General features: G+C 40.3%; 1 protein-coding gene across 6 annotated transcripts in view; it reads left to right on the top strand.

The window, feature by feature from the left end:
- Nucleotides 1-25693, top strand: part of il1rapl2 (interleukin 1 receptor accessory protein-like 2) — a 528542-nt gene that overhangs the window by 82006 nt on the left and 420843 nt on the right. For all 6 annotated transcript variants that reach the window (XM_074674421.1, XM_074674420.1, XM_074674424.1 and 3 more), the window contains one exon: nucleotides 24841-24943. In XM_074674421.1, coding sequence (XP_074530522.1) covers nucleotides 24841-24943 — 103 coding nt within the window. The remainder of the gene's footprint in view (nucleotides 1-24840; nucleotides 24944-25693) is intronic.

Consider the following 25693-nt stretch of genomic DNA (forward strand, 5'->3'; position numbering starts at 1 on the left):
ATTCGATGGAGCCGCTGCTGAACAAATGGCTTTCCCCCTCTCTAACTTAACCTCATTCCTTCCTTCTTTCATTTCCTTCTTTCAACCTTCTTTTTTTCATTCCTCCCTTTCTTTCTTGTACATTTCTAATACTCGTATATCCTCGCCTACATGAGGAAGAAGAGAGCCGGGCTCTGACGTGACGGGAGATGCTGTTAAATGTTAAATTAGTGGAGTTGTCGAGGAGACGCTGGCTCTCTGCAGTAACCTTTCATACCTGTTAAATGGTGCTGTTAAACGCTGTAATATCGAGGAAATGGGGATCTGCTGAGAGCAATTAGATCATTCACTGAACAGGTGGTACTGCATTCATTAGTGCACGCCACGTGCTGTGTATGTGTGTGCATGTTAGTGTCCTACAACCTTGTATCTCTACAGTCTGGAGAGAAGAGGAAGCGGCTCTGCTTCACACTCCTGTTTTGCTGTTTTGTGCTTTTCTGTGTGTTTTATCCTCCTTTGAGTATGTGCATGCTCTGCTTCCCCAGTGCAAATAATTTGTAAATATTTATACTAATTTATTATTTAGTGCCCCTTTTCCTCTGAAGCAGGGTGGCCACAGGAGACTCGTGTTCCCTGTGTGATGACAAGAAGGCAGCTGCCTGCTTTTGGTGTCACTGCCTCGGTATTATTATCAATGAAAATGCTCTGAGGCTCAAGTTTTTAGGCCACAAACTGTCTGAATTGTTCCTGAAGATGATATGTATTTAAATTATTCATTAAGTAAGAGTTGTAAGCATGTAAAACACTCACTTTCATCTCTGATAGACCAAATAACGTAAAAAAAAAAATCACTCTGATGTTCCTTCTTTTCACCCTTTACCCAACATTTCTTACACATTACTCTTTGGTTACCAAAAGCTTCAAGTAGGACAACATGAATTCAATTAATAATGCATCAAGGGAAAGTCCGAAACATAGCAGGAGAGCCAGAAAAGCCAGTTGCTGACACAAGCACACGGCAGACTGAATGCACAAAAGGCATGTATCCAGAGGGACACCAAACTGCATGTGAGGCAGAAATCATTGACAGTGTTTGTTGGGCAGGTGAGGCCTCACACAAGGTCAGGATGTGTGGCTCACAGCGGGGGGGAGCGTGCACACGTGGGACATGTGAACCGTGTGTGTTTGGGGCACACATTTGTATTTTGTATTTAATCTTAGCTTCCAAACGATCCAGCGCCACTTGGGGATTCACATCTGGTCAGCAGAGACCCTGGGATCAATTGAGCACAGATTATCCTGTTCTGTTCATAGATCCATTCAGTCGGTCTGCTCGGCTCGCATTGTTACACATCTGACCTTGAAATCTGCTATGATACAAGTTCAGAAAATCCCCCCCTCACATCCTCAAGGTCTCCTTCTCTCTGCTGTCTTCTTGTGCAGCAGCGTTTTATTCACTACAGGACACGGTTTAAGCATGTCTGGATGTGATCACTAGTGTCAGACACACCACTTTGACTATCTTTGAAACTGTTGCCATTCTTGCGCTGTAATGTCTTGAATTTCCACAGCTTGGTGTGATAAGCAGTTGCAGGCCTGAGGGCACAACATGCCATCACAGTGATGGTTTTTGGGAGAGACTGACGCGGCTCACTCAAGTTAATAAGTATGCAAATAAAACAGCCTGACATTGACATGCAAAAGGGCAGCTAAAAAATACAGCTGGCAGTCCTTGATGTAGCTGAGCTCATAGGAAACAAGAAGCCTCTGGTACTGAGAGTTAGAAAAGAGAGAAGGGAGAGCATGACGTGCTGGAGCAGGGGGTGTTTGTGCTGTAAAAGTGCAGACAACTGTTGGGGTAATGATGTGGGAAATGTTTTGTTGGCGCTTGTTACACCCAATTAGCAGCAACAGTTGTGCTTCATGGTGCGCTCTGGACAAACTGTACGCTGACCAGGTGAGTCATGGTTCCAGCTACAGTGTGTGTGTGTGTGTGTGTGTGTGTGTGTGTGTGTGTGTGTGTGTGTGTGTGTGTGTGTGTGTGTGAAGGGTTTTATATGAGAAACTTGCAGCACGTCTGGCCATCATTGTTCTGGGGGCAAGATGTTCAGTCGCTGCCACTAATAAATCATAATAACACATTAGTGGCTGACAATGCAGCAAATCAGCTGTTACCGTAAAATACCAAATAAACGTCGGGTTCCAAATAAACGCGGGGTGTAGCAGCACGTTTAGCAAAATAGACGCCCGTTCCAAATAAACGCCGGGGGTATGGTAAGTTACTCGGCGCAGCCTACGAGCCGCAGTCAATTTCTTTTTTCTTTTTTTTTCATTCCACGGTCGTAGTTACAGAACACACATGCAAACACTGAGCTCACAACTGACTGTTGACTCTTGAAAACTTATTTTTGTAAAAGAAACATAATCGGGCTGCACCTTATTAGTAGTGGTGCAACGGATCATGATTGATCTGTGATCCGTTAGGATCGACGTAATCGGTTCAGCACACACATGACCCTGCAGCAGTGTTTTTTGTGCAGCAGAAGCCCAGAGCGCTCGCACCAAACACCCCCTCCCTGCTCGTCTGCCTCGTCTGAGTGCAGACTCAGATGGGCCCATATTTTACTTGACCCAAAACACAAATAAACGGACTCCCACCCAAAAAATCTGATATCGGTCTGCATTCACGCTTTATTTAGAGAATTTTCAGCGCGTTACTTTCACACAAAAACAACGCTAAATAAGGCTCTAGTTCTCATCGTGCTGTAAAACGGCACTACCTCTGCTGCAGAGCCACAGCTGACTACGAGGCACTCTCCGCTTAGTGTATCAGTCCACGCACAGCATGCCAGATATAAACAAACGCAGGTAGTCTGCCAGGACGAATTATGCAATAACAACGTAAAGATGAGGAGGCTTTGAAGAGTCAAAGAAGAAGACGTTACCACTTCTGCTGAATGTTATTTTCTGGGAAAGACATAAACGCCTGTTCCAAATAAACGCTTGGTCCCAAATAAACGCCTGGTCTGCTCAGTGATTGAAACAAATAAACGCCCCGGCTACTATTTGGTATTTTACGGTATTTTCTTTTTCATTTACTAAGAATTGCATGTTTTGCTTGACTGCCCTTCATTATGCTTCCTATATCACTTAATACTGGCCATGTAAAAATAAAAAAAAACAACCAGCTCCCTGTCCAGGTTTTCTTTTTTTTTTCTTTTTTGAGAACCTTGGCATACTAGCAGGCCAAAAACACTCAAAAATGACTCCAATGTTTTATTTCCTGACAGTCAAGTTTCATGAAAACTCAAAAATTCCCTCTCTTTCAAACTGTCAAGAAAAATAAGATCTGTATGTTGTGGTGAGGACAAAGGAGTCGTGCCTTGTATTTTTTTTCAACAGAGGATAAACTCCGTCAGATAAAAGCTAAAGATTCTTCAAACATAAAATCTCTCCTTCCTTTCTCCTTCCCTCACCAGTATTGATGGGAAGATTAGCCAATATATATTGACTCATGGACACATGCAAGCAAAGCAAACAATAGCCTGTCAGCAGAGCAGCTGTGCATTGATGGAAATTTGGATAAAATCTCAATGCACTGGGCTCGTATGCACATCCAGCCATCAGCGATACAAACGGATTGTTTGTACTTAGGGTGAAAAACCAAAAAAGGAAAAGATTAGTATGCATGAGCCAGGTTAACGCCCCAATAGGACATTAGATTTAAGGATGGTAGGCTTCACCATTACAGGCGCTAACGGTAGGATTCACTGTACCTTTTAGGCTGTTTTAAAGATGGAGGATGTCATGCGTTACGCCAAAAAACAAAATATGCAAGGAGAAAAGATTTGTAGGAGTTAAATGAATCCTTTGGAAAAGATTGAAGATGTTGACATTTTTCAGTAAATTTGGATTTAGGAGACGTGGAGTAGGCATGTGGGATCAAAATATGTTGGATAGTGTTCTCCCAGGAAGTTCCTCAGCCATATGCTGATGTTCACCTGCTTCACTTTAATGGTGCAATTAGCCAACAACAGATCAGATGTTGTTTGCATGTATTTAGAAATTTTAGCAATCAAATAATTGTATGTGTTTATACCATTTTATTCAAGTCCTCCTCAATAAGTCATGTCATTATGGTGTGCACTATTGCAGGGCTTCCCAAACTTTTCAGCATAAGAGCAAAAGTAGCACCAGATATCAGCGACCCCCTATAGTAGGGACGCAAAAATAGGCCAATCAAAAACCAGACAGAAACAAACAAAATTTGCATTTTTTTGTCCTAACTACTTTTACCACCACTGCTACATAGAATAGAATAGAATAGAATAGAATAGAATAGAATAGAATAGAATAGAATAGAACTTTATTGTCATTGTAACAAGTATAACGAAATTGAAGTCACAGCAGCAGTCAAGAAAACAAAAGTAAGACAGTGTATAGAAAGTGCAAAAAGGTCCATAAGAAAATAAATGCTGACAGCTTGTCCATCATTCTCCAGTTCAGCCAGCCTCCACCTCCACAGGGTCCAGGACTGAGCTTCTTCAGCAGTCTGTTCAGTCTCTGTCTCCTGGATCCTGTCTGCTCACAGCAGGTGAAGCTCTTCCAATGTGACGTTGGTGTCTGGTGTTAGCTCCGTTAGCCATGTCTATGAATAGCATGGTGCTACTCTTCCCCTTTGGTATTTCCTCTGTTGCTGGGTTAGCACGGCTAGCTTGTCCATCTTATTGGAGATAGATCTTATGTTCCCAATAACGATGGATGGAAGAACAGGTCCATGTCGTCACTTCTTAGCTCACACCTGAGAACCAGCACGTCGTCCTCTCCTCCTTCTCCTCACCTTGTGGGGAAACATCAGGCCTTACACCAGTTAGCATTGGCATGCTACAGGCTGCCAACAGCTGATTTCACATGTAAATAATGAAGCTATGGTTACATGTAGGGTCTCCAGACAAACACAGGAGAAAAAGTAGTAAAAATATCACTGAAGCCACAAAAAGTTTGGTGTCCATGACCAACAAATGAGCCATACAAAGTAATGATCCACTCTGAATACAAAGATTACAAAAAGGAGAAGAAAAAATTACAAGAAACGAACAAAGAAGAGAGCGCTGCTGCAAAAGGCAGCCATAGCCAACAGGGCGGCGCCTAGCAACCAGTGCAAGTACCTGTTTCTTCTTAACCTGTTTTAGTCAGTTCATGGTTCTTGTGTCAACATTGAAAGGTGGCATTTACAGTTTGCATGGTCGTATAAACAATTTGACCACTGTTTATGCTTCTATTTTTAAAATAATGCATGAAATATGCACTTGTAAATAGTTTTGATTTTGAGAGGCGCACACTCAACTGTGTGTCACAATCATCTAGGGGGTCTTGATCCCCACTTTGAAAACCACTGCACTGTGTACTTGCACTGTGTCTTTATTATACCTTCTGTATTGGAGAATAGGGGAAGAGTTGTGCACATTAACATGAACACACTCATCACCTGTGAGCTCCAAATGTAAGTTTGGGAACCCTGCAGGTTTTGAAAGAGTGAAAGGCAACCTGACATGTTAGATGGATCCTGAAAAAAGGGCTGTTTTTCTTTATTTCTAAAGATATCCAACCTTTACAGCGTGACAGAGAACGAAGGCTTCAAACATCTCCATGTGTTGGAGCCTCAGTTTGAAATTCCTAATAGGAAGCTTTTCCTTTGTGAAACAAAACTCTTCCTCTTTGGTGCAGTTTTAAAACTCTGTGAATGGCATCACATCATCAAATCACATTGTATCATACTGTGTCATTTATTTTCGCATACATGTTTTTAATATACAGGATTGTTGTCAATCTAACAAGATGTCATGTCAGACTCATGGCTGTGTCTTACACAGGAGAGTGGCGGAGGAACACACATAAGAGACCACTTTTGTAAATCGAGCATTAAACTGGGGGAACAACTGATCAGATCCACCAGAAATCACTCTCATGCTCATCACTGTGTGTTTCTCTGGAGATTGGTTCATTTACCATCTTTGTAAGATAATGTGTTTATGATAATTAACACATGCCGTATTCAAATCCCATATTGCCCCACCACATTCAGAACGCTGCTCAATGACATGTTTGATCATATTTACTTTTGCACATCGAGACTCTGTTTACCTTTGTCACCATAATCAAATTTAACATTAAGAGACAATATTATTGCCGTGCCTCATTGTGTGCAGTAGACAGACATCTCTATTAGTTGCTGTGCAGTTGTATCTGTGTAAATGATGGGTTCTGCACTCTAACTGGTGTCCCTCAGAAACCTCTCAGTAATCTGATGACTTCCTGGAGGATAACTTGTTGTGTTTTTTGTCGAGGGAACCACTGATCGTTCTCCTCTCACCCCTGTGTTCCTGAAAGTGTTGTGTGCTGTGCATTAAGTTTGTTAAACCTGCTCAGTTAAAACATTTTGTCGCGAACACAAGCACAGATGTTCCTGTCCTCATTCCAGAGCCGGGTGCAGGTTGTGTGAGATTTAATCAAGGTGCTTGCATTAGAGGAAGCATGCATAATCGCAAAGGACCTGATGAGTGTGCACCACATCCCTCAAATTAGAGATTGCAGATGGAACGGTCATACCTTTCACGCCTCATCCTGCTGCTTCCGGGTGGATGGAGAGACTTCATGCACTGAAATGTCTCTGATAAGCGTTTGAGAGTGCACAGATTGTTGTTTATTTTTACCCCTGCATGACTTCAGGAAATGAAAACAGTATGTTAATTTGTGAGTCGTGATTCACAACTCTTCATATGGTGTATCCCTTAATTGGCGTTGATTATATGTCCATCACAGCCATAATTACACTGAGCATGTGCAGCTATGCTTAATTCAATCACGGTTTTCAACCCATTTACATAATCACAGTTTGCTTTAATTATCTTTTAACCGCACACATTTTCAGATGTGCTTGTAAACACGGCAGGTAACTTCAGATGAGAGGAGGAGGAGCAGAGTGTTGACATACACATCACATCATGAGGTTTGTGCAGCATGAGGTGATGCATACTCACAGCTTGTGCAGCTTTCTGTCTGTCTGATGACTCACTGATGAGTGTGCACCAATAGTGCAATAAGTGGACCGTCATGATCTTTAAAAACAACTGACTGGCTTTGCTCCAGAGCGTCATCGGTTTCTGCACACAGCATGAGGGTCAATGAAACATACACTCTGTGTTGTTATGGTGGTTATTATATAGGAACTGCCTCTGAAGTTACAGTTGTCTGTATAAACATTCTTTATACATACTGGATAAGAATCCCAGCCATTCGCCTTCTGTTGTTTGTTCAGTCATGACATTTTAATGAGATGCTTCTGCTCATTTGTTCAGCTGCTTGCTCCACATCTCAACCTGAGTCTGGGTCAGTTTCAGAATACAGCTCTGAAACTCACACGATCCAGAATCAACCGCTCGGTGCTCGAGGACACTCACAGTGGGATTGATACTTGATACAGAAAAATGAGAGTCCAGGTCATCCTGTTGATGAAGGTCTGCTGCAACTAGTGCTTCACCGCGCCGTGAATGACAGAAAGTGAAACTGAATTTCACTGAAGTGTCTGTTGATTGTTGTCTTTGTGTTCTAGGAATCTGGTGTTTCCTGAAATAACCTTTTAATAATTTAAAGCTGCACTGAAAAGCGTTTCAAAAGCAACCTTGGTGATACAGTTGAGAAAATGAGGCTGCAGATGAGTTGGTTAAAGGTTTAACAACAAATGATTAAATCTATAACTCATCACATTATTTCAGCAATGTTGTTAAAGTGAGCAAACTGAACTCCCATGTACCATGTTGGAGGAAGAACAGCAGCGTTCACTAACAAAGAATCAGGTGATGCCCTGTAACCGTAATTAAAATAAATTAAAAAGCCTAACAGCTTCAAAGTGATCTTCACTGCACATTATTGCAGTAATTTCGCAGTGTATAATCGTAATATTTCTCAGTAAATCTCAGTATTATCACTTCACAGTAATGTTCACAATTTAATGCTGTAATTTCGAATTTTACTGTGAAATCAGAGGAAAAGTAAATCACTGTAGGAAGTGCATGATCAATTTAACATTTACAACATTTTCCTGTTTTATTTCACTGAGAAATACAATATCCAAAGCTTCCTCTGAAGAAAAACGTAAAATAGATTCTTTCTTTATTGCAGTTTTGGTTTTAAATTTATTATTGAACGGATTTAACACAAATTTGTTTATGCAGGAGGTCAAACTCATTTTACATCAAGCACCTAATATAACCTAATTTGATCTCAAGGGGGTAGGACAAGTAAAATTACAGCACATTTAACAACAAGTGAAAGTTTTTCCTTCATTTTTGTACAAGAAATATAAGTATATGATAAACATCTTTATAATTTGATTAACCATCTTCCAGTCAATCAACTATCATTCAACAAAACATTTCATGAACACCCTGAGAATTATTCATTCATTCATTTTCTGAACCGTTTATCCACCCGGTCATGGGTTGGTTGGAGCCTATCCCAGCTGTTATTGGGCGAGAGGCAGGGCTGACACAGAGACAGGCAACCATTCATGCACATTCCCACACAAACGGACAATTTAGAGTGATCAATTAACGTGGTGAGCATGTTTTTGGACTGTGAGAGGAAGCTAGAGTATCTGGAGAGAACCCACGCATGCACGGGGAGAACATGCAAACTCCACACAGAAAGGCCCACCGGACAAGCAAACAGCCTGAGATTTCTCAAGAAAAATAACCATTTTAACAGCACTTAGCCTCTGTTTATCACTCACACATGAGCTTTATGTGAGCACTGTGATTGTACAAAGACACACAATATTAAATCATAGGTATTTGGAATTGAAATATACAGAATTGCATTTAAAGATTAAATCAGCTTATAAAGATTTACTAATTACTTCAACTCTATTTAGACTGCCCACACCTCACAAACATACAACGAACAAAGTTATGTTATCCCCTGCTGGTAAATGTGTAGAATTTGACAAATCATTCTTAAATCCTTTCTGCCACAGTATTCCTCATCAGGCTAATGGTGGAAAAAGTTAGTTGCTTCTCAGAATACACTACTTCAGTATGCTTCCACAAATTCCCCCTCATTTTACGACTCTGATGCTAACATTAGCTATGAGGTAGCTAGATTTCACCACTGCATCACTGACCTCACAGCTGAAAACAGAGCACCGAAACTTTCTGCATACACACTAAGGACACAGGTTTTCCATTCACCTCTGAATTAATTCCACATGCTGGATCAGTCCCCCTGGTGGGGCAAATGTTTGACACCCCTGCGTGAAGTCACAGTGAATAGGTCAAGTATACAATCCTTAACAGTTTTTATTTTTAACATACAGTTAAGTACTGGCTACTAAAATGATTAGTTTTATGCTAAAAATGTGAAAATATGAAAAATTAGTGAAATGCAAGATCAAAGTAATCAAATGGTCATGACATATGTTGAGTTACAGTTTAATGTTAGTTTTATTGTAATTTTATGTCAAATGCTCAAAGTGAATTCCTGTGAAAGTGATGCAACTTAAGAATCCAGCTATTGACTTAAGATTTACAGTCATAAATTTGACATTAAACACATTGATGAAACAGAAGAGCCTATATTTTGAATGATGAAGACAGCATGTTTACCAAGTATAGAGACAGACATGTCTGAAAGATCTGGCCGAGGATGAGGAGACTTCTTACCTTTATTTAACCAGGTAAAAGACCCATTGAGGTCAAGACCTCTTTTACAAGGGTGACCTGGCCAAGAGAGGCAGCAACACATGTCACAGTAGACAAAACAGACAGAGTACAGCAACATATATTAGAATAAAAACAATAAAATGCAGAAGTTGTTATAAGAAACAATTTAAGAACACAGGCACTGTTGAATGGACTTGTCTTTAGTTTGAAATGTGCAGTGAAATTTGGGTTGGGAGACGATGCGAGTGGGGGAAGGAGTGGGCAGAGCCTGTTCCTGTGGTGCGAGGTTTTGGTCCTGATGGAGAACAAGCCTTTTACCAGAGCACAGCGTTCCTAAAAGCTTGTGTGGGGTTGGAAACGGGTCCGCTTCAATCTTTCCTGCTTGCCTCTGGACAAAAGAAGAGTGAATGACACCAGAATCCAACTCCCACACCTCCTCCTGCTGAAGCTGAAAGGACGGATATCAAATCTTTCGTAATGATGACGAGGCAGCTTATGTTTCCATGTAAAACAAGACGGCCTCTGTAATCACAACAGCATGACTCACAGAGTTTGGGAGAGACAGATAGTGTGACAGAATAGAGCTGCAGGCTGTCTTTAATATTGGATGTGTGGGTGAAGGGGCCTAATGGCTTAACACTGGTCTGTTTGGGACAAGAATAGCTTTCTGTGTGTGTGTGTGTGTGTGTGTGTGTGTGTGTGTGTGTGTGTGTGTGTGTGTCTGTGTCTGTGGGGGTGTATGTGTGTGAGATTACGGGGGTGTTGAAGCATGTGTGTCCAATGTATGTCAGCAAGTGTTTGCGTCACGAAAAATTCTCCTCAAGAATTTGACTCTGAATAGTAATCCTTACTTCATTTCTCCTTTTAACCTCTCACCAAAAGAGCAGACAGAATTTAAAGGATTAAAACCTTGATAATAATCTGTCTATCCTGAAATATCACCAGAAAACACCCAGAAGCTCTGACATCAAAAGAAAATTTGATCAGCCAGCGTAAGATGTTGATTTTCTCGACTCTGCCATCTTGCTTCGACACACAGCGCTCACATCGCAGAGCCTTGAAGAGAGTCACATGAGGAATGTGTGCCCCAGTGGAGCCCACTTCTGTGAGATTATGTCCTCAGGAGCGCAGAATGAGATTATTCAGATGCCTAAGACGCCGCCTTCCAAACATACACACATAGTATCATAGTGTACTTCTTTCTGCACAGACCAACCTTTCTGAGTGTGTGTAATGTGTGACTCTTGGCATTAAACACACCCTGACCCTGCTTAGATCTCCCTGTGGTCTGGTGCCGGGATATTATTATCAGAGACGGACAGACAGAACAGCAAAGCAACAGAGAGGGTGAAAGATACAGGGGATTGTAATGCTCTAATAGTGTTTGTTCTGTCCTCTGCTCTCTGCTCACGCTCTCCTCCGTCTGTTTGCATGTGTGCATGAAAACACAGAGATACCCGTACGTCCCAAACCCACTTATTCTCTTTCTTCCATCATTTTCCTGTGTAATTTCTCTGTGGAGGTTACAATCACTCTGTTGGTCAATAGGCTATTGTTTAAATTCCCCCACACTCCTTTTATCCTTCCACCTCTACACACACACACATACACACACACTCGCACACAAACATGGCAAGCTTGCTCTCAAAATGCTTCCCTTCATGGTGGATCAAACATCAAACAAGCTGCCTCTGCTGTCTTAGCAAGCGTGCCAGTGTTCATGTGAGGAGAGAAGGGAGCGAAAGACAGACCTCTGTGTGACTGTGTGTGTGTTTCTGTGTGACTGTGTGTGTTTCTGTGTGACTGTGTGTGTAATGGATGTGAGACAGAGCAGTGGGTTTGTGTGGGGGGGACAGAGAGGATAAGATAAAGAGAGCTCAGTGTTTGGGAGGGGGCCAGTGAAGACTAAGTGCAATTAAGTTCCACCCACACACAAAAAATAAAACACTCCACTCTCTGTTGACTTTGAATTTGTTGGCAAAGTTCTGGTGCTAGAAAACACGATTGTAGAAGCCACGTTATAGTTTTAATTATTAACATACTATACACTTCAGGGATGCACGATAACTTTTTTCTTAAACCAATACCTGTAACCTCACCTGTGGGTCATGTCTGTCATATTTCTTGGATTTTTCAAAGGTGTCAAAGTCCCAGTGGCTTCTTTGCCTTGGCTTTACTTTACTAGTGCCTTTAGCAGCCTGAGCACCTTCACATGCTTTCAAAATTCCATCAAAACGACAGCTGAGTATCAGGTAGTCTTGTATAAAGTACTTGAAAGCAGTACTTGAGTAAAAGTACAAGTGTGTTACCATAAAACTACTTTGGTTATAGTTAAAGTCAGTTTTTAGAATTTTACTTGAGTAAAAGTCTTGACGTACCTGATTTTTATTGTACTGAAGTATCAAAAGTAATTCCCTGATATAAAATCTACTCAAGTATTAAAAATCTAAGTAAAAGTATTTTTCTGAAAATTAAGCAGTTAGAATTTTGCTTTTGAACTTTATTGTGGCTTTCTTACAGTAAAAAATCAATATCCAGGCATGGGACAAAGAGGCTTGAACTTCTTCAATGAAAGCTTGCACGCTGCTGTTTCAGTGACTTTTGGCATTTCATCTGGTAGGAAGAATCTGTAACTCCAACGTTAGAGACCATTTCATGCAAATACAGCCACGATTGTGCAATGTTTTCTGCAGCAGCACCACAAAGTTCACTGTGGTTGACATGCTCGACAGATGCTACCAAAGAATCGTTAGCATCAGCGCCTGCGGCAGGTGCTTCCATGATGGCATCAATAATGTGTCCTGCATAGAAAGGCTGAATTTCTTCTTCTCACTTGGCAGTTCGGTTGACATGACAAACAGGCATTACGTCACTGACTCAAATTTCTTATTATTTTATTTTGTAGTAACGAGTAATGAAAATGACAAGAGGAAATGTATCAGAGTAAAAGTACACATTTTATTAAGGAACTGTAGTGGAGTAAAAGTAAAAGTTGTCAGACAAAGAAGTAACAAAGCAAAGTACAGATATGTAAACATTTTACTTAAGTACAGTAACAAAGTATTTGTACTTGTTACATTACAACACTGTCTGATTAGCAGAGGTGTGGACTTGAGTCATGTGACTTAAGACTTGAGTCAGACTCCAGTCACAATTTTGATAACTTTGGACTCGACTTGACAATTTCATCAAAGACTTGCAACTCGACTTAGACTTTGACATCAATGACTCGGTACTTTACCCAGGTTTTTTTTTTTTTTTTTTAAGAGAGAGTGCTGAATAAAATGTGCCTCCATTCAAATTATTCAACTAATATGGGGCACAGATGGCCTTGTGGTTTAGGTCGCGCCCCGTGAGGTTTGCCCTCAAGCAGGTGGCCCAGGTTTGGGTCCAGCCTGTGGCCTGTTTCCTGCATGTTGCTCCCCACTCTTGCCCCCTTTCCTACTCTCCTACTTTCTTCTCCTCTATCACACTAAAGGCATAAAAAGCCCCAAAAATAACTTTTAAAAAAATAATTATAATTACTTAAAAAAATAAAATAAAATAAACAAAAAAAAAAAAGTATTCAAATAATGTGATGCTAATTCTGTCATTTTAGGACAACAAATTTTCCTACAGAATTTGCCTCACTGAATGCATCTGTTAACATCTAGTCAGGTTTGAGGACAAACAACAAGGGGCTTAACAGTGGCAGTTACCTACACCAGGATGCTAGCGTGGATTATTTCATCGTCGTCCTCAAATTACGAAACCGCAGGGGTGTGGTCTTGAGGCATGTGACTTAACCTGGGTCACAATTTTAACTTTGAGTCTTTGATGATATTGTCAAGTTTAGTCCAAAGAAAAGTTGTAAACAAAAAGACATCAGCAGGAAGAAAGGCTAGGCTGCTGTGAAGCTGTCAGCCAAACAGATTATTGAGGTATATGCAAAGCCAATAAATGTCACGGATTAGTAGATTTTTCAGGCTTCTGAGCCGTTAATCAGAGAGAGGACAGGACAGAGGATAGAGCAGGGTACAGGGTTAGAGTTGGAAAAAGGTCACGGGTTGGATTTAAACCCACTTGAGGGTGAACCTCATGGGGCAGCACGACCCAAACCTGAAGGCTATGCCAACAGCCTTTCAACTTCTCTCTTTAAGTAGCACCATACTCACTCTGTGCACATACCTCTTCATCTTCATAGAAAACAGTTTTAAAATGATACTGAGCGTACAAAACTGGTGAAATTTCTGTCCTATGATGTCATGTTGTTCCCAGTGGATACTCATCCAGTCACCCTTACTGTTTATAGCTGACACTTCATATTGCATGATATCTTTAACAGTTCAATACATCACAAGACATGACACCAAAGCTTGTAGTTTACCAGCACTTCTAAGGTTGTACTCTGGTGCTCTGGTCTGATATGTTCCCCTGTTATTCAGTAGTACAAATGTAACTGCTTTTAGTGACTCATCAACCCGCCAACCTCATTCATTTTTCAAAGAGTTACAAACTACAGGCCTATCCAGCCTAAAAACAGCTTGAGAAGCTGACAGAATGGAGGCACAGGGAGTCAGTGCTGTGTGTGTGCTCTATTGTCTAGCTGTCAGGGTTTCAACTTGTGGGTTTCCAAAATTGTAGAGCAGCAGCAAATTGCAATAAGTCATGCCTCTCAGATAGAGTCAGTGTATAACTGTTGCAGCATGTTGCCTTTAGAACCAGAAGCCCTCTTTTGCAACACGAGCAAATACACCTGATGACTGTTAACTTTGATAATGTAACTGTTTGATTACATGCTGTTTAAATGTGTTTTTGTGTTATCAAAACAGCAGCCCTGTAACTTTTCAATATATTATTTTCTTAGTGGCTTGATGTCAAACCTACTCTTAAATAAAATACCTAACTATAGATGTTTGACATACACATACACACCAAGCCAAAAAAAGAGACGTTTTCAAAGCAGAAATTAATCTATTTACTGCCTGGTTCAGCAAACTTCTCCTGTCTGAATCAGTAATTTCACTTATCGGCACACACTGTACAGAGGGTGAATTCCTTTTTAACTCGGCTTTGGAGGATTTTAATATCACCAGCTCGCCCAATCAGAGGCACAGCTCAGGTCACGAGACTTCCGGGCACCCTATAGCTGTACTCGAAGCCCCCAACACTTCCAATATGGCCCCAATAGCTGATGTGCTTCAAAAAACTATTTCAGAAACAGACGGTGATATCAGGGAGACTATGTCCATTAATTATACAGTCAATGGTTATAACAGATATGAAATACAAAAAATGCAGTACATTTTTTTTTTTGTTTACTCTGAAACACTGGGGGACTGAAAACGCTGTAGGATGCATGCCAGGCCCGTAGTTGGTGGTATAAATTTTGAGTCTTTTGGGAACCCTCCACTTGAGTAAAGGTTGGCTGATCATCGGGTGTATATCTTGAATGTTCGCTGATCGCAGAAGTAGTGCAACAAATGCACATTTTGTTGAAAGGCAGCATATTCAGCAGCACAAGCACAACACGGTACTTCACAATTCTTGGTGTTGTCATTGTTGTGCTTGGGCACAGCAATTTAAGTTACTGCACTGTTTTAGAAAAAATCCTCTCTAGAGGCTGTTTTTAAAAGTTTCCGTCTTAAGTCAGCTAAAACACAGTTTTGGTGTAAATGCAATAAAACCTTGTGTTTCATCTTAAAAACCATTGTTGTTTAAATGGCCCCTTAAACCAAAGTAAAAGTACAGATATCAATCCTTAAAATAAAGGGTGTAAAAGTAAAAATATGTTCCATAAGTACTCAAATATTAAGGTGAAGGAAAACTTTTTTGTCACGACAGTAGTAACATAGCTCAAATTAGACTTCTTCACAGTCTAACATGTCTTTCTAGGCTAGGTAGCAACTTGTCACCAGTATCTTGAAGAGGACTTACTGTAACAACAGGGTGAATCTGAGGATAACGTACAGCGGCAGTGTGCATCATTTGAAGCAGAGTCCCCTGTGGTACAGAACACCACGGTCTCTCCACACTTCATTCAATTACCAGTAGTTCATTCACTAAACAAGAAAGGCTGAAAGGAAGTCTGCCTTCATATAGGTGCCTGGGTGTATTTTAATGGCTTTATGATGCAACCCACGGTGCACATGATTCGTTTACCTTCAAAATACACTGCGTTAGCTGTTAAAGGGGAGGGATGACCTGGAAAAACCAGCTATGCAGTCATTACTGTGTACACTGAAGCTTCAGCTCTCCAGCCTATTTCCACGCAGAGGGACCAGAGTAGCTTATGTTTACACACACCTGTTTACAAATACCTCCTATGACACCATTTAAAGAAGAAAGAAAAGAAGAAATTTTACCTGATATCTAATGCAGCTAGGTTATATTTGTTAAATTAAAATCTACAGGTTCTGTGTTTAGCTTTAGGTGTTCAGCTCTGTAGTGTTCGTTCAGAGCATTAAACCCTTCCTTTACCCAGAGTGTTCATTTCAATGCTTCATCTACCCACAGGAAGATTCAGGCAGTGTTTGAATATAACTGTGACATGATGATCCTTATATTAAAGTTGTTTTGTTTTCTTTAAAATTTAATTTTGGTCGTGAGGTTGCTTAGATAACGTCTTTTGTTTCTGCAAGCTTTCTCTTTTTTTTTTTGCCTGAGTGTCATTTAGCAAAACGCTGGATCCCTACAGCTATCTTCTGACTCTACCAAACAGAGTCTACCCACATATGACTTACTCCCACTTTGATTTCTCTTAGACTTGCCTGTCAGAAAGTGCCTTGTTTACCATGATTACCCAAAGACAACCTAAATTAAGCTTTTTCTCTATCAGTGTTACACAACCTGACAAAATCTTGTTTTCCTCAAGAAAACACAGGGAGCTCAGATTCACAGGTCCTGTGAAGTCTGTTTGGTCCTGTGTGACTGTCTAAAACCCTGTTACCACCAAGCAGTCTGGTTTGGATCAGCACAGTTTTGATCAGTAATCCCTGGTCTTGTTTGGGTTACCATAGCCAAGCGTGCCCCCTCTTTGTAGGCTCTCTAGGCCTCTTGGTTTGTCACAAAGCGCAATTAAGCTTTGGTCCAGAGACTATTTCCCACCAGGAGAAATACAACAGCCACTGTCACACAGGAAGTGACGATTCTTTCGACCAATCAATGGACTGCAGTGTTTCTAGCTGGGGGTCAGATTGTTATGTCTGGCACCCCAATAGATGGGTACTAAAAAATGGGACTGTACAGGTGGGTAATTTTGGGACTTGTCCCGGATTAGTCAAAGGAAACACCATACAAGTGTAAAGTACTGAGAAGAACTGAACTGAACCGCTTGTTGGAAACAGGGCTGAAGTGTGTGAACCCGTACAGCTGTACTTTGCTCATCTTTATACAAAGCAAAACCAGCTCATCAGTCTCTTTACGTTCTTTTCTAAAGTCGTAGCTCATCTCTCACAGAGGACCTTTTCTTTGGCTCTGGTTTTGGCTCATTTCTCAGACAGACATTAGTGGGTGAGCTGCATGTGTTGCCCTGCATACTGTCACAGACAGTGCTATTCATAGACTTCAACCCTGACTAATGAGACCATTTTTCAGATGCAAAACTGTTGAATTTGTTCACATCTTAATTACATTTCTTTTTCTGTCCCTGTATACTTTGTCCATAAACTTTTATCTTTCTTCACATTTTTCTTTATTTGGGTTTTCAGTCTTTAGTCAGCTATTACTCGCAGTGGACATGATTCATAGATTTGCATAGGTTGGTTACTCAAAATGTTCCTTTAAAAATAAAAACAGGGCACTGTAAAAAAAAAAAAAAAAAAAAAAAAAAAAAAAAAATATATATATATATATATATATATATATATATATATATATATATATATATATATATATATATATATATATATATATATATATATATATGTTTAATATTTATGAACATTTACAATTTATATCAATATTTTTTTTTATTGAAAAACAAGTCTGGAAATGACAAACATGTCAATACGTCCTCACTCTCAACTCTGACAGTCCAAGTTTGATGGGTTCAGGATGAGAATTGTTAAAATGACAAACTTTAGCCCATAGACTTTAAATAACACTATGCTGTTTCAAAGTGAAGGTTTTTTTAATTCAACAATAATTTAATGTCAGTCGTTAAAAAGGTTTTGCCAAAAAAGAACAAAGTGTGTAAAAGATATTGCACAGCAGAACCATGACTATAGCTGAGGAGAGAGCAGGACTTGTTATACTTGGACATCAATACTTAATCCCATGTTGAACCAGTCAGATCATCCCATTGCCCTGAAGCAGTGAACAGTGACAGTGAAAGGACTCCAAGGATGCTTTGAGTTCAGTGAGATCTAAGGAGTGACTGGCAAAGCTCGGCCATCAGAAGGTGCGTTAAGGAAAAAGTGTGGAAATATAGAAGTTGGTCCAAATTCTTCAAGTAAGACTAAAGAGTCATAGATCAAATCTTAGTTTAGTTGAACTTAGATCCACTTGAAGTTATTTGTTATGAGCTTGAAAACAAATAAAAATGTCCTTACTGTAACAAAGTCAACATCAAACATGTTCCAAAAATCCAGCATATTAACTGCTTTTAGGTCCAGAGGCCAACTCTCCCATCTGTTTTTGTATTTATTCACCCGGTTTTTGAACTATAAAATATTTCCATACTTCTTTTTTCATCCTCTGTTTGTATAAACTGCTGTTGAGACATTAGACCGGTGTTACTGCAGAGCTAATCCGTCAAACAGAGGCGTGACTAAAACATCATTAATAAAACAATTCTGTTCAGTTTGTTCCCAAAGCCCGGAGAACAGAACGCATTTGTCACAGGTGAGATAACTTGGTGTTTAAAGCAGGACTCTCAGACACTGCTTTACATCTTACGGGCACACATCTCTATGTGAACAGGTTTGTTAATAGATGTTGAAAACCTGGGCTGACCCTCCCACAGTTAGTGCTCACTGTCACTGTGTTTGTGTGCTTAGCTCCACTTAACCAATCAGCACAACCACACCAGGTGTTATTGTCTTAATAAAGTTGATCTAGCCTGCATCTGTAATACAACAATTATGGCAAAGCAACCTTTTTAATTATTCTGTAATCAAGGGCTCCTACTGTCACATATCAATTAACCATAAAAGTAACATATGAATGCTCTATTTATGAACTATTTGTTTTGAAAGAGCGGTGAGGAGTTTGCAAGTGATCTTGAAAAAGTCTCCCTTTTAGATATATGCCTGATCGTAATCCACTTTAAAATGAGATTATCAGCGCCAGTATTGGTGGTTACAGGTTATTTTAAATTGCTACATTTTAAGCTTCCCGATTGGGTCTTCGAGGACTGATTGATCTACGGTATGTCTAGGTCTATGACTATGCCGGCTGACAAAGTTTAGTAGAGAGAAGAGATAAAACACAGAGATCTGTGTTTTTCTCTTAAAAAAAAAAAAAAAAAATCTGTGACTAATTTTGTAGTGATGGTGGACACAGGAGTCTAACTGTCAGACAAAAAAAAGGACAGAAAAGCATAAGAAAGCTAGAAGGGAGAGTGATACAGCCCGAGCTAAAGGCTAATTAGCCTATAGCTTGGGCTGTATCGCTCTATAACACAGGGGCTAAACTGTGATAATGTTCATTCCAACCCACAGTCAGCAGTTATTCTGCAGTGGTCTGTTCAAACTTGAGAGTCTATCAATAAAATGAAGAGTGAGGTTATGTTAGCTCTGATTGGTAGATGACTGGCAGGACATAGCTAACCAGGATTTACTAATGTTACACATTACAGACATGTCTTAGAGCACTGAGCTGCCAGCTGCACTAAATATAAACAAAAACTAAACTACTTACTAACTGACAGTGTTTACTAGTTGTCACGTTAGCCTAAAGATGCGTGGCTAACATATAGCCGGCTGCTACAATGTCTGCTTGGTGTCACGTTTCAAACCATATTGCTACATGGCTGTACTGATAAATACCTTACCTCAGCGCATTGTATCCAGTAAAAAGTTGTCTCAAAGAAAGAACATTTGTTTCCATTTAATTCCAAAACAAACACACTAAACTCACTAAAAGTAATTTACGACAGTGTGTGGAGACTCCGGGCCAGAAGGTGGCGAGGGAGTGCAATTAAAACAGATCCTCCTCATAGCATCTTTAAGTAATTCTGTAAAAATCAGTCATTAAGTGTGGCTAAAGAGTAGGAGTTCTTGAGTTTACTTTATACAAGAAGCCTATGACCAGTTCAGCTGTTGTTTGGTGAGACACTATTGGATATAATTTGGTTTGTTTGTGACCTTAAGAAAATGTGAATGTACCCATAATTTAGAACATGGTTAATAGCAGTGCAATGATTAATGCATTGTCAGATGAAAGCTGTAGATAAGCTTGAGGTGTTGAATTATAATTTACTAAAGATGAAACATTGATAGCCAGGATGCCGTGAAAGTGACTAAACAAGTATTTTCAAGCTGTCATAGTTTCACTCATCTTCCTGTCATTTTGACTTTGTCTCCACTTCAGTTATGCTCCAATTTTTGGATTTATTCCCCATCATCCCCGTCTAACTTATCCTCAGAAGCCAAACAAGTAAGGATCACATGCCAGAGTTATGCTTTCAATCAGGCTCTCCTGCTCCTTTAAACCAAACAGGATTTCAATCTGCACCCAGGCTGTACTCCAGTTCCCCTTGTTGTCACGTGTGTAAAGATACGATACAATAAAGAGTGGCATGGCTAATCTGCATCGATCCCCCAGCAGCGTGTGTGTGTGTGTGTGTGTGTGTGTGTGTGTGTGTGTGTGTGTGTGTGTGTGTGTGTGTGTGTGTGTGTGTGTGTGTGTGTGTGTGTGTGTGTGTGTGACGTTGGGGTACAAACCCCAGGGTTTGTGCACAGAAAGCATGACAAAATCTGATTGTGTTCTATCAATGTGATTTCTCATGGCTGGCCCAAATACTGTGTGTGTGAGTGTGTAAGAGTGTGTCTTTTTGTGTGTCCCGAAGCCTCAGCAGCGTTTATATTCATGGCCTGTGGTCAAATCTAATTTAGTTTCTGTATTTTGATTTTAATCATTTGAAAAGAACGATCTCTCCTCCCTCTCTCTTCAGATCAATATTAATGCTTTTTGCTCTTTGTGCTGTGAGAGTTGTGATAAAGCATTTTGTTTTTACTTTTTCAGGCCCCACACAACAAGATTTGGACTAACTACATTTCTTTTTTTCTCTTTTCATTTTGTTGCATTTAAAGACTGAAAGATACACATATTGATTCTGAAATCAAATCAGATCTGAAAGAAAAAAAAGAGATCTCTGAAAACAGGAGAAGCCCTGAGGTCTTCACAGGGTTTATAGTTTGACTCAGTTATTCCAATACATGCTAACAGCTGGCTCCAAAATATAGAGTACCATGTAGCTCATGACTTATGTAAGATGGTGTTTTGTCTGTAGTCATGTTTTCTTGTGGTTTGTGCTCACTTCCTGTTTTATTTTGTAATCCTTTTTTTTTTTTCTTATAATGTCCAGTTTAACTTCCTTCCATTGTTCAGTTTCCCGCCTTTTTTCAAACACACCTGTGCCTCATTTGCAATCAGCCTGGCCTGTGCCCATATACTCCCACCCACCCTTTGCCTGATTTTCATTGACACCTTCACAAGTCTTGACACAAAGACCTTTTTTCTGGGCTTTGCTTCAGGTGTTTAGATTTTTAATTTGTGGACTTGGAGTACTGCCTCTTGAACTATCAAGTGAAAAGCCTTGTCCAATAAACTTCCAATGAGTTTTGTCCTGAACAGTCACACTCCCAAGTAGTGAAAGTCCTGGCTTGAATGAATTTAGACACACTGAAGGAGAAACAATGAGACATATTTGGTTTTCTCATGCATGGACTAAGGATGCAGAGAATCCTGAGCACAAAATCCTGCCTTTTGGACCCGAGGCCTGCCTTCAACCGGACCCTCTATTGTGGAAACACCTGAACTGAAGTTACCGTCGTGAGTTACTTCATGGTCTACAACCTGTTAGAACGAATTGTAGCTTCAGTCATTCTTTATTTTCCTGGTCTGTTGTGAAGTCCACACACACATTTTAACATCAGTGTGTTTTCTTCTTATGCTACACTAAAACTATGCCACGAGGAATAAATTGGGGACCAAAAAGTAGATTTTCAATGGCTTAGAGTTCTTTATTGATCCGCTTTGAGAGTTGTGATATGTGGAATGTTACAGAACACACCCATGAAGTACTGTCTTTTTGGACTTGTAGCTGCAGTTTAAAAGATATGAAAAGTTAGCGACGTTAGCATTTCTACATTCAAGAATGGAAGGTTGTTATGGAGGCCATAGTTTTGGGAAGCTTCAAATAGTTTTTTGAAAAGCCTCAGAGGTATTCCTGCACAGTCACACCATGAAGAGCCTTTCCTTCTTAATGCCTTTTTACTCCACATAATGAGGGCTCTGTATAGAAAGAAAGAGGCTATGACCACAGGATATGTCAGTTGTCACTCAGTCAGCACACATGCAGGGTCAAGGGCTCACTGACCTTTGAGCAACCTCACTGCCCAGCATGGAGGTTCTCTGTGCCCAAACAAAGGCAGGAGCTGCAGGAACATTTTCTTTGACTGTGCACAAAGGAGTATGTGCCAGGAAGTGAAAGACAAGGTGCTGGACTCACAAGAAATGTCTGGCTCATGGACAGAAATGCTGTCCATGAGCCAGGGAACCAGGGAACATGTAGCACACAGTGTATATGCTACTCCTATGGCACCTACAATCACACAGGAAATTAAGGCCTAACACACAACTGGAAAAGTGTGTGTGGCCAAATAAACCACATTGTAGAGCATTGTTGTCGTTTAGCCAACCAGCTAACAGTTTCAACAGGTGTTTAATTTCAAGGTTGCATGTTGAACTACTCTTACATACTTTTGGTCCCAAATTTGGCTAAATGGCACCTGGAGTGCATCTCAAAGCTCCAAAGTTTCATCCTACCTTCTTCCACTTGCCTTGTTCACTTCTTGGCATATATTTTTATAATTTACGCCTGCCGTCCACACAATCCCGCAGTTTTATGTCACTGAAAATGACGTTTCCTGAAAACCCCAGTCAAAGTGGAGATTTTGGAAAACTCTGGTTATGTGGTTTCCTGTAGACGCCGGGAAACTGAATCTTTGGTTCTCAAACGTCACAGCTGAATAACACAGGTTCATCCTCATTGGATGGCACACAAAAATGGGTTTGGCATGCTTTAAGCCTCACTCACCAGCAAATGTGCCCAGTGTGTGTGAATGAAAGTATGTTTAAAAACGTAGGAGGGGGTTTATTTGATTTTAAAAATGTCTGGCTACATGTGTACAAGGCCTTAGACAATTGAGACTCGTTTTCTTCCTCACATGAAGTGACGTGTGTCAGTGATGACAGTGTCAGCTGATCACCTCTGGATCATCTGTCAGTGAGCTCTAACAGCGTTTGTGTGTCTGCACATGTGCGCTCTAATAACTCTGATCAAACAGAAACAGTAACAGAGCTTTGTCTGTTCCTTTAACCAGTTTATCAAACACGTTACCATGAAGAAAACCTGCTCTCTGTTTATTCTGTGTGCAGTTTAAAGCACATGAATTACCTCAAAATGCCATATCATTAAACTATTTATTAATTATTTAGCCTTTATCCAGTTTATCTGATCATGAGCTCTGAAACTAATGAACATAACCTTTTTTATTGTGTCTCAGGAACACTGGACATCAGTTATTTTTCAGATCCCAGTGAAAATAGGAATTGTGTATTTTTTTTTACTAACCCTATGATTATGACTGAAACTTTAGGAACTCTTAAAAAAAAAAAAAAAAAAAAAAGATCAAGTGTTTTATTCTGACAGACTTTTCTCTCTGACTTAAATTATCTTCAATAAAGACAAAGAATCAACAGGAAAATTAATGAGAGAAATAACCTATCATGTATGAATATTTCTGTTGTATTTTTATTTAATAATATGAATTATTTAATTCGATGATGAATCTGACCTCAACAGTTATAAAAACTGGGTATTGATCCTCTGTGTTATTGATGTTATTACAGCTGTGTTCATTATTTTGTGCTTCAAACTCACTTCAAACACTTTTTTAATCCCAGCCTTATAACCTGTTTTAGAAAAATCCTCAGTGACTGTTTTCAGCTGTCTTTTTACTCATGTGAAACTCTGACGTAAAGTTTCATGTTGAGAAGTCAGGCCGCTGCAGTGTCCAATCAGTGAGTGATGTCATGTATGGGGGTGTGTCTGTCAGTGAAAAGACTTCTGCAAAGCCAGCTCCTGTGTTTCCTCACTCATTGCTCCTCCGATCGGTCTTCTCCCTCCTCTCTACTCTGAGCACAATTATCGCTTTGGGGCATCCTTCAGTATTTTGGCTAAAAAAGTAATTCTGGTGCCACGGAGGAGAGAGGAGAGAGGATGCTGCAGTTTATCGCTTTGCGATGCAACCCTGGTCTTCCCGTCTGGTTTATTTCCATCTTTCCAAGTATCCTTAAAGAGAAACACAATCAATTTGGTGATTTTTTATGGAGGCTGTTACTTTCTGGTTTAAAAATGAGGATCACTGTGTCTCAGTGCAGCAGTTTTTCCTTGGCCGTCAGTCAAAGATTTCGAGACAAAAATAAAGAAGCAAAAAGATCAACATCTTTTCATCATCACACTGTCTACCAGAGAGCTTTGAGGAAAAATGGTGAAATCTGGGATGTGATTATTCAGTCTGATGAAGACAAAAGTAAAACACAAGCAGGATGCTACAGTTGGTGGAGGCCCCTAGAGGTGTCCTCATGTCCTGCTGTTTGATCTGTTCTTGTGTTTAATGTGTGTGTGAAAGACATCTGTAGTGTGACTGTAACTCTGTATAAATTTAAGACTCATCCCTTTTGTTCTATTCCTGTAGCGTGAAGACTTTATATTAGTCACCCTAAAAAAGAGACTGCACACTTCACACTTGTTATTGTCCTATCCCTGAATTTTCTGCCAATTAATTTCAAGCCGTGGTCCTGTGATTGTGTTCTCAGCCCAAATCCAAACACGGAGTGGATGTTCTCTGCTCATGATTGCCAATTTTTAGTAAGAAGCAGAATGGTGGTTGTTATCTCTAACACTTTGTCGTCCTTTTCCTTTCCTCTGAAGGTGCCAGTGAAGAAAAGAACGATGAAGACTTTAACCTTCCTCCTCCTCCTCCTCGCCTCAGGAGTCTGCGATGACGTCAAGTACATCTCTAAGAGAAACTCAGGTAAACAGCCTTGGTTTTTGTCGTCTGCAGGTGCACTCAAAGTCATGCAGACTTTGCCAAGATTGAGCCTTTCTCTTCTTGAAGTCTCCTGAGAGGAGTTTTTGTCTTTTTTGGTTATTTGTTTTTGTTTTTATTTCACTCTTCTTCCTTTTCATTGCCAACACTCTCCAGACTTCACTCAAACAGAATGACAGTGCTGCCTCTTGTCTTCCCTATCTTCTCTACACCACTTTTATGATCTCTCTTGATGTGAAAATATGCTCCTCTTTTCTCTCACATCAGCTCTGTCCTCTCCAGTGCTGAAATGACTCTGCGCTGTGGATATGTTCCTTTACTTTTCTTAAACTATTCCTCTCTCCTTCACAATCACCTCCTCCTCTCTTCTTGGAAAACACTCCACCAAACTCTGTCTCTGCGTTCACACTGCTATCTTTCTGTTTCCTCTCCACTCCTCCTCCTCCCGCTGAGGCTGTGTGATAATCAGCCTCTCTAACTGCTGCTGTCATTGTTGCTGCCTCTGTGCTCATTTGTGTATCAGCGGCCGGCTGATGGCAGATCTGCTGATGGTCTTTTGTTCAGGATCGATTTGTTGTGTCTCGCTGATCAGCCTGACAGAAAGACTTTGATTGGGCTATTGATGTTTGGCATGTGGACTCAATAATGCTGCGAACGATACTGTATAGAGAGTTTATAGCGCTGCTAAGTAGTTTGTGTGCTGCAGAGGTAGAATATAACATTTCTGCTTATTGC

The sequence above is a fragment of the Halichoeres trimaculatus genome, unplaced genomic scaffold, assembly GCF_033239565.1.
Source record: "Halichoeres trimaculatus isolate MK-OKI-2021-1 unplaced genomic scaffold, fHalTri1.1 fHalTri1_scaffold_7, whole genome shotgun sequence".
NCBI lineage: Eukaryota > Metazoa > Chordata > Actinopteri > Labriformes > Labridae > Halichoeres > Halichoeres trimaculatus.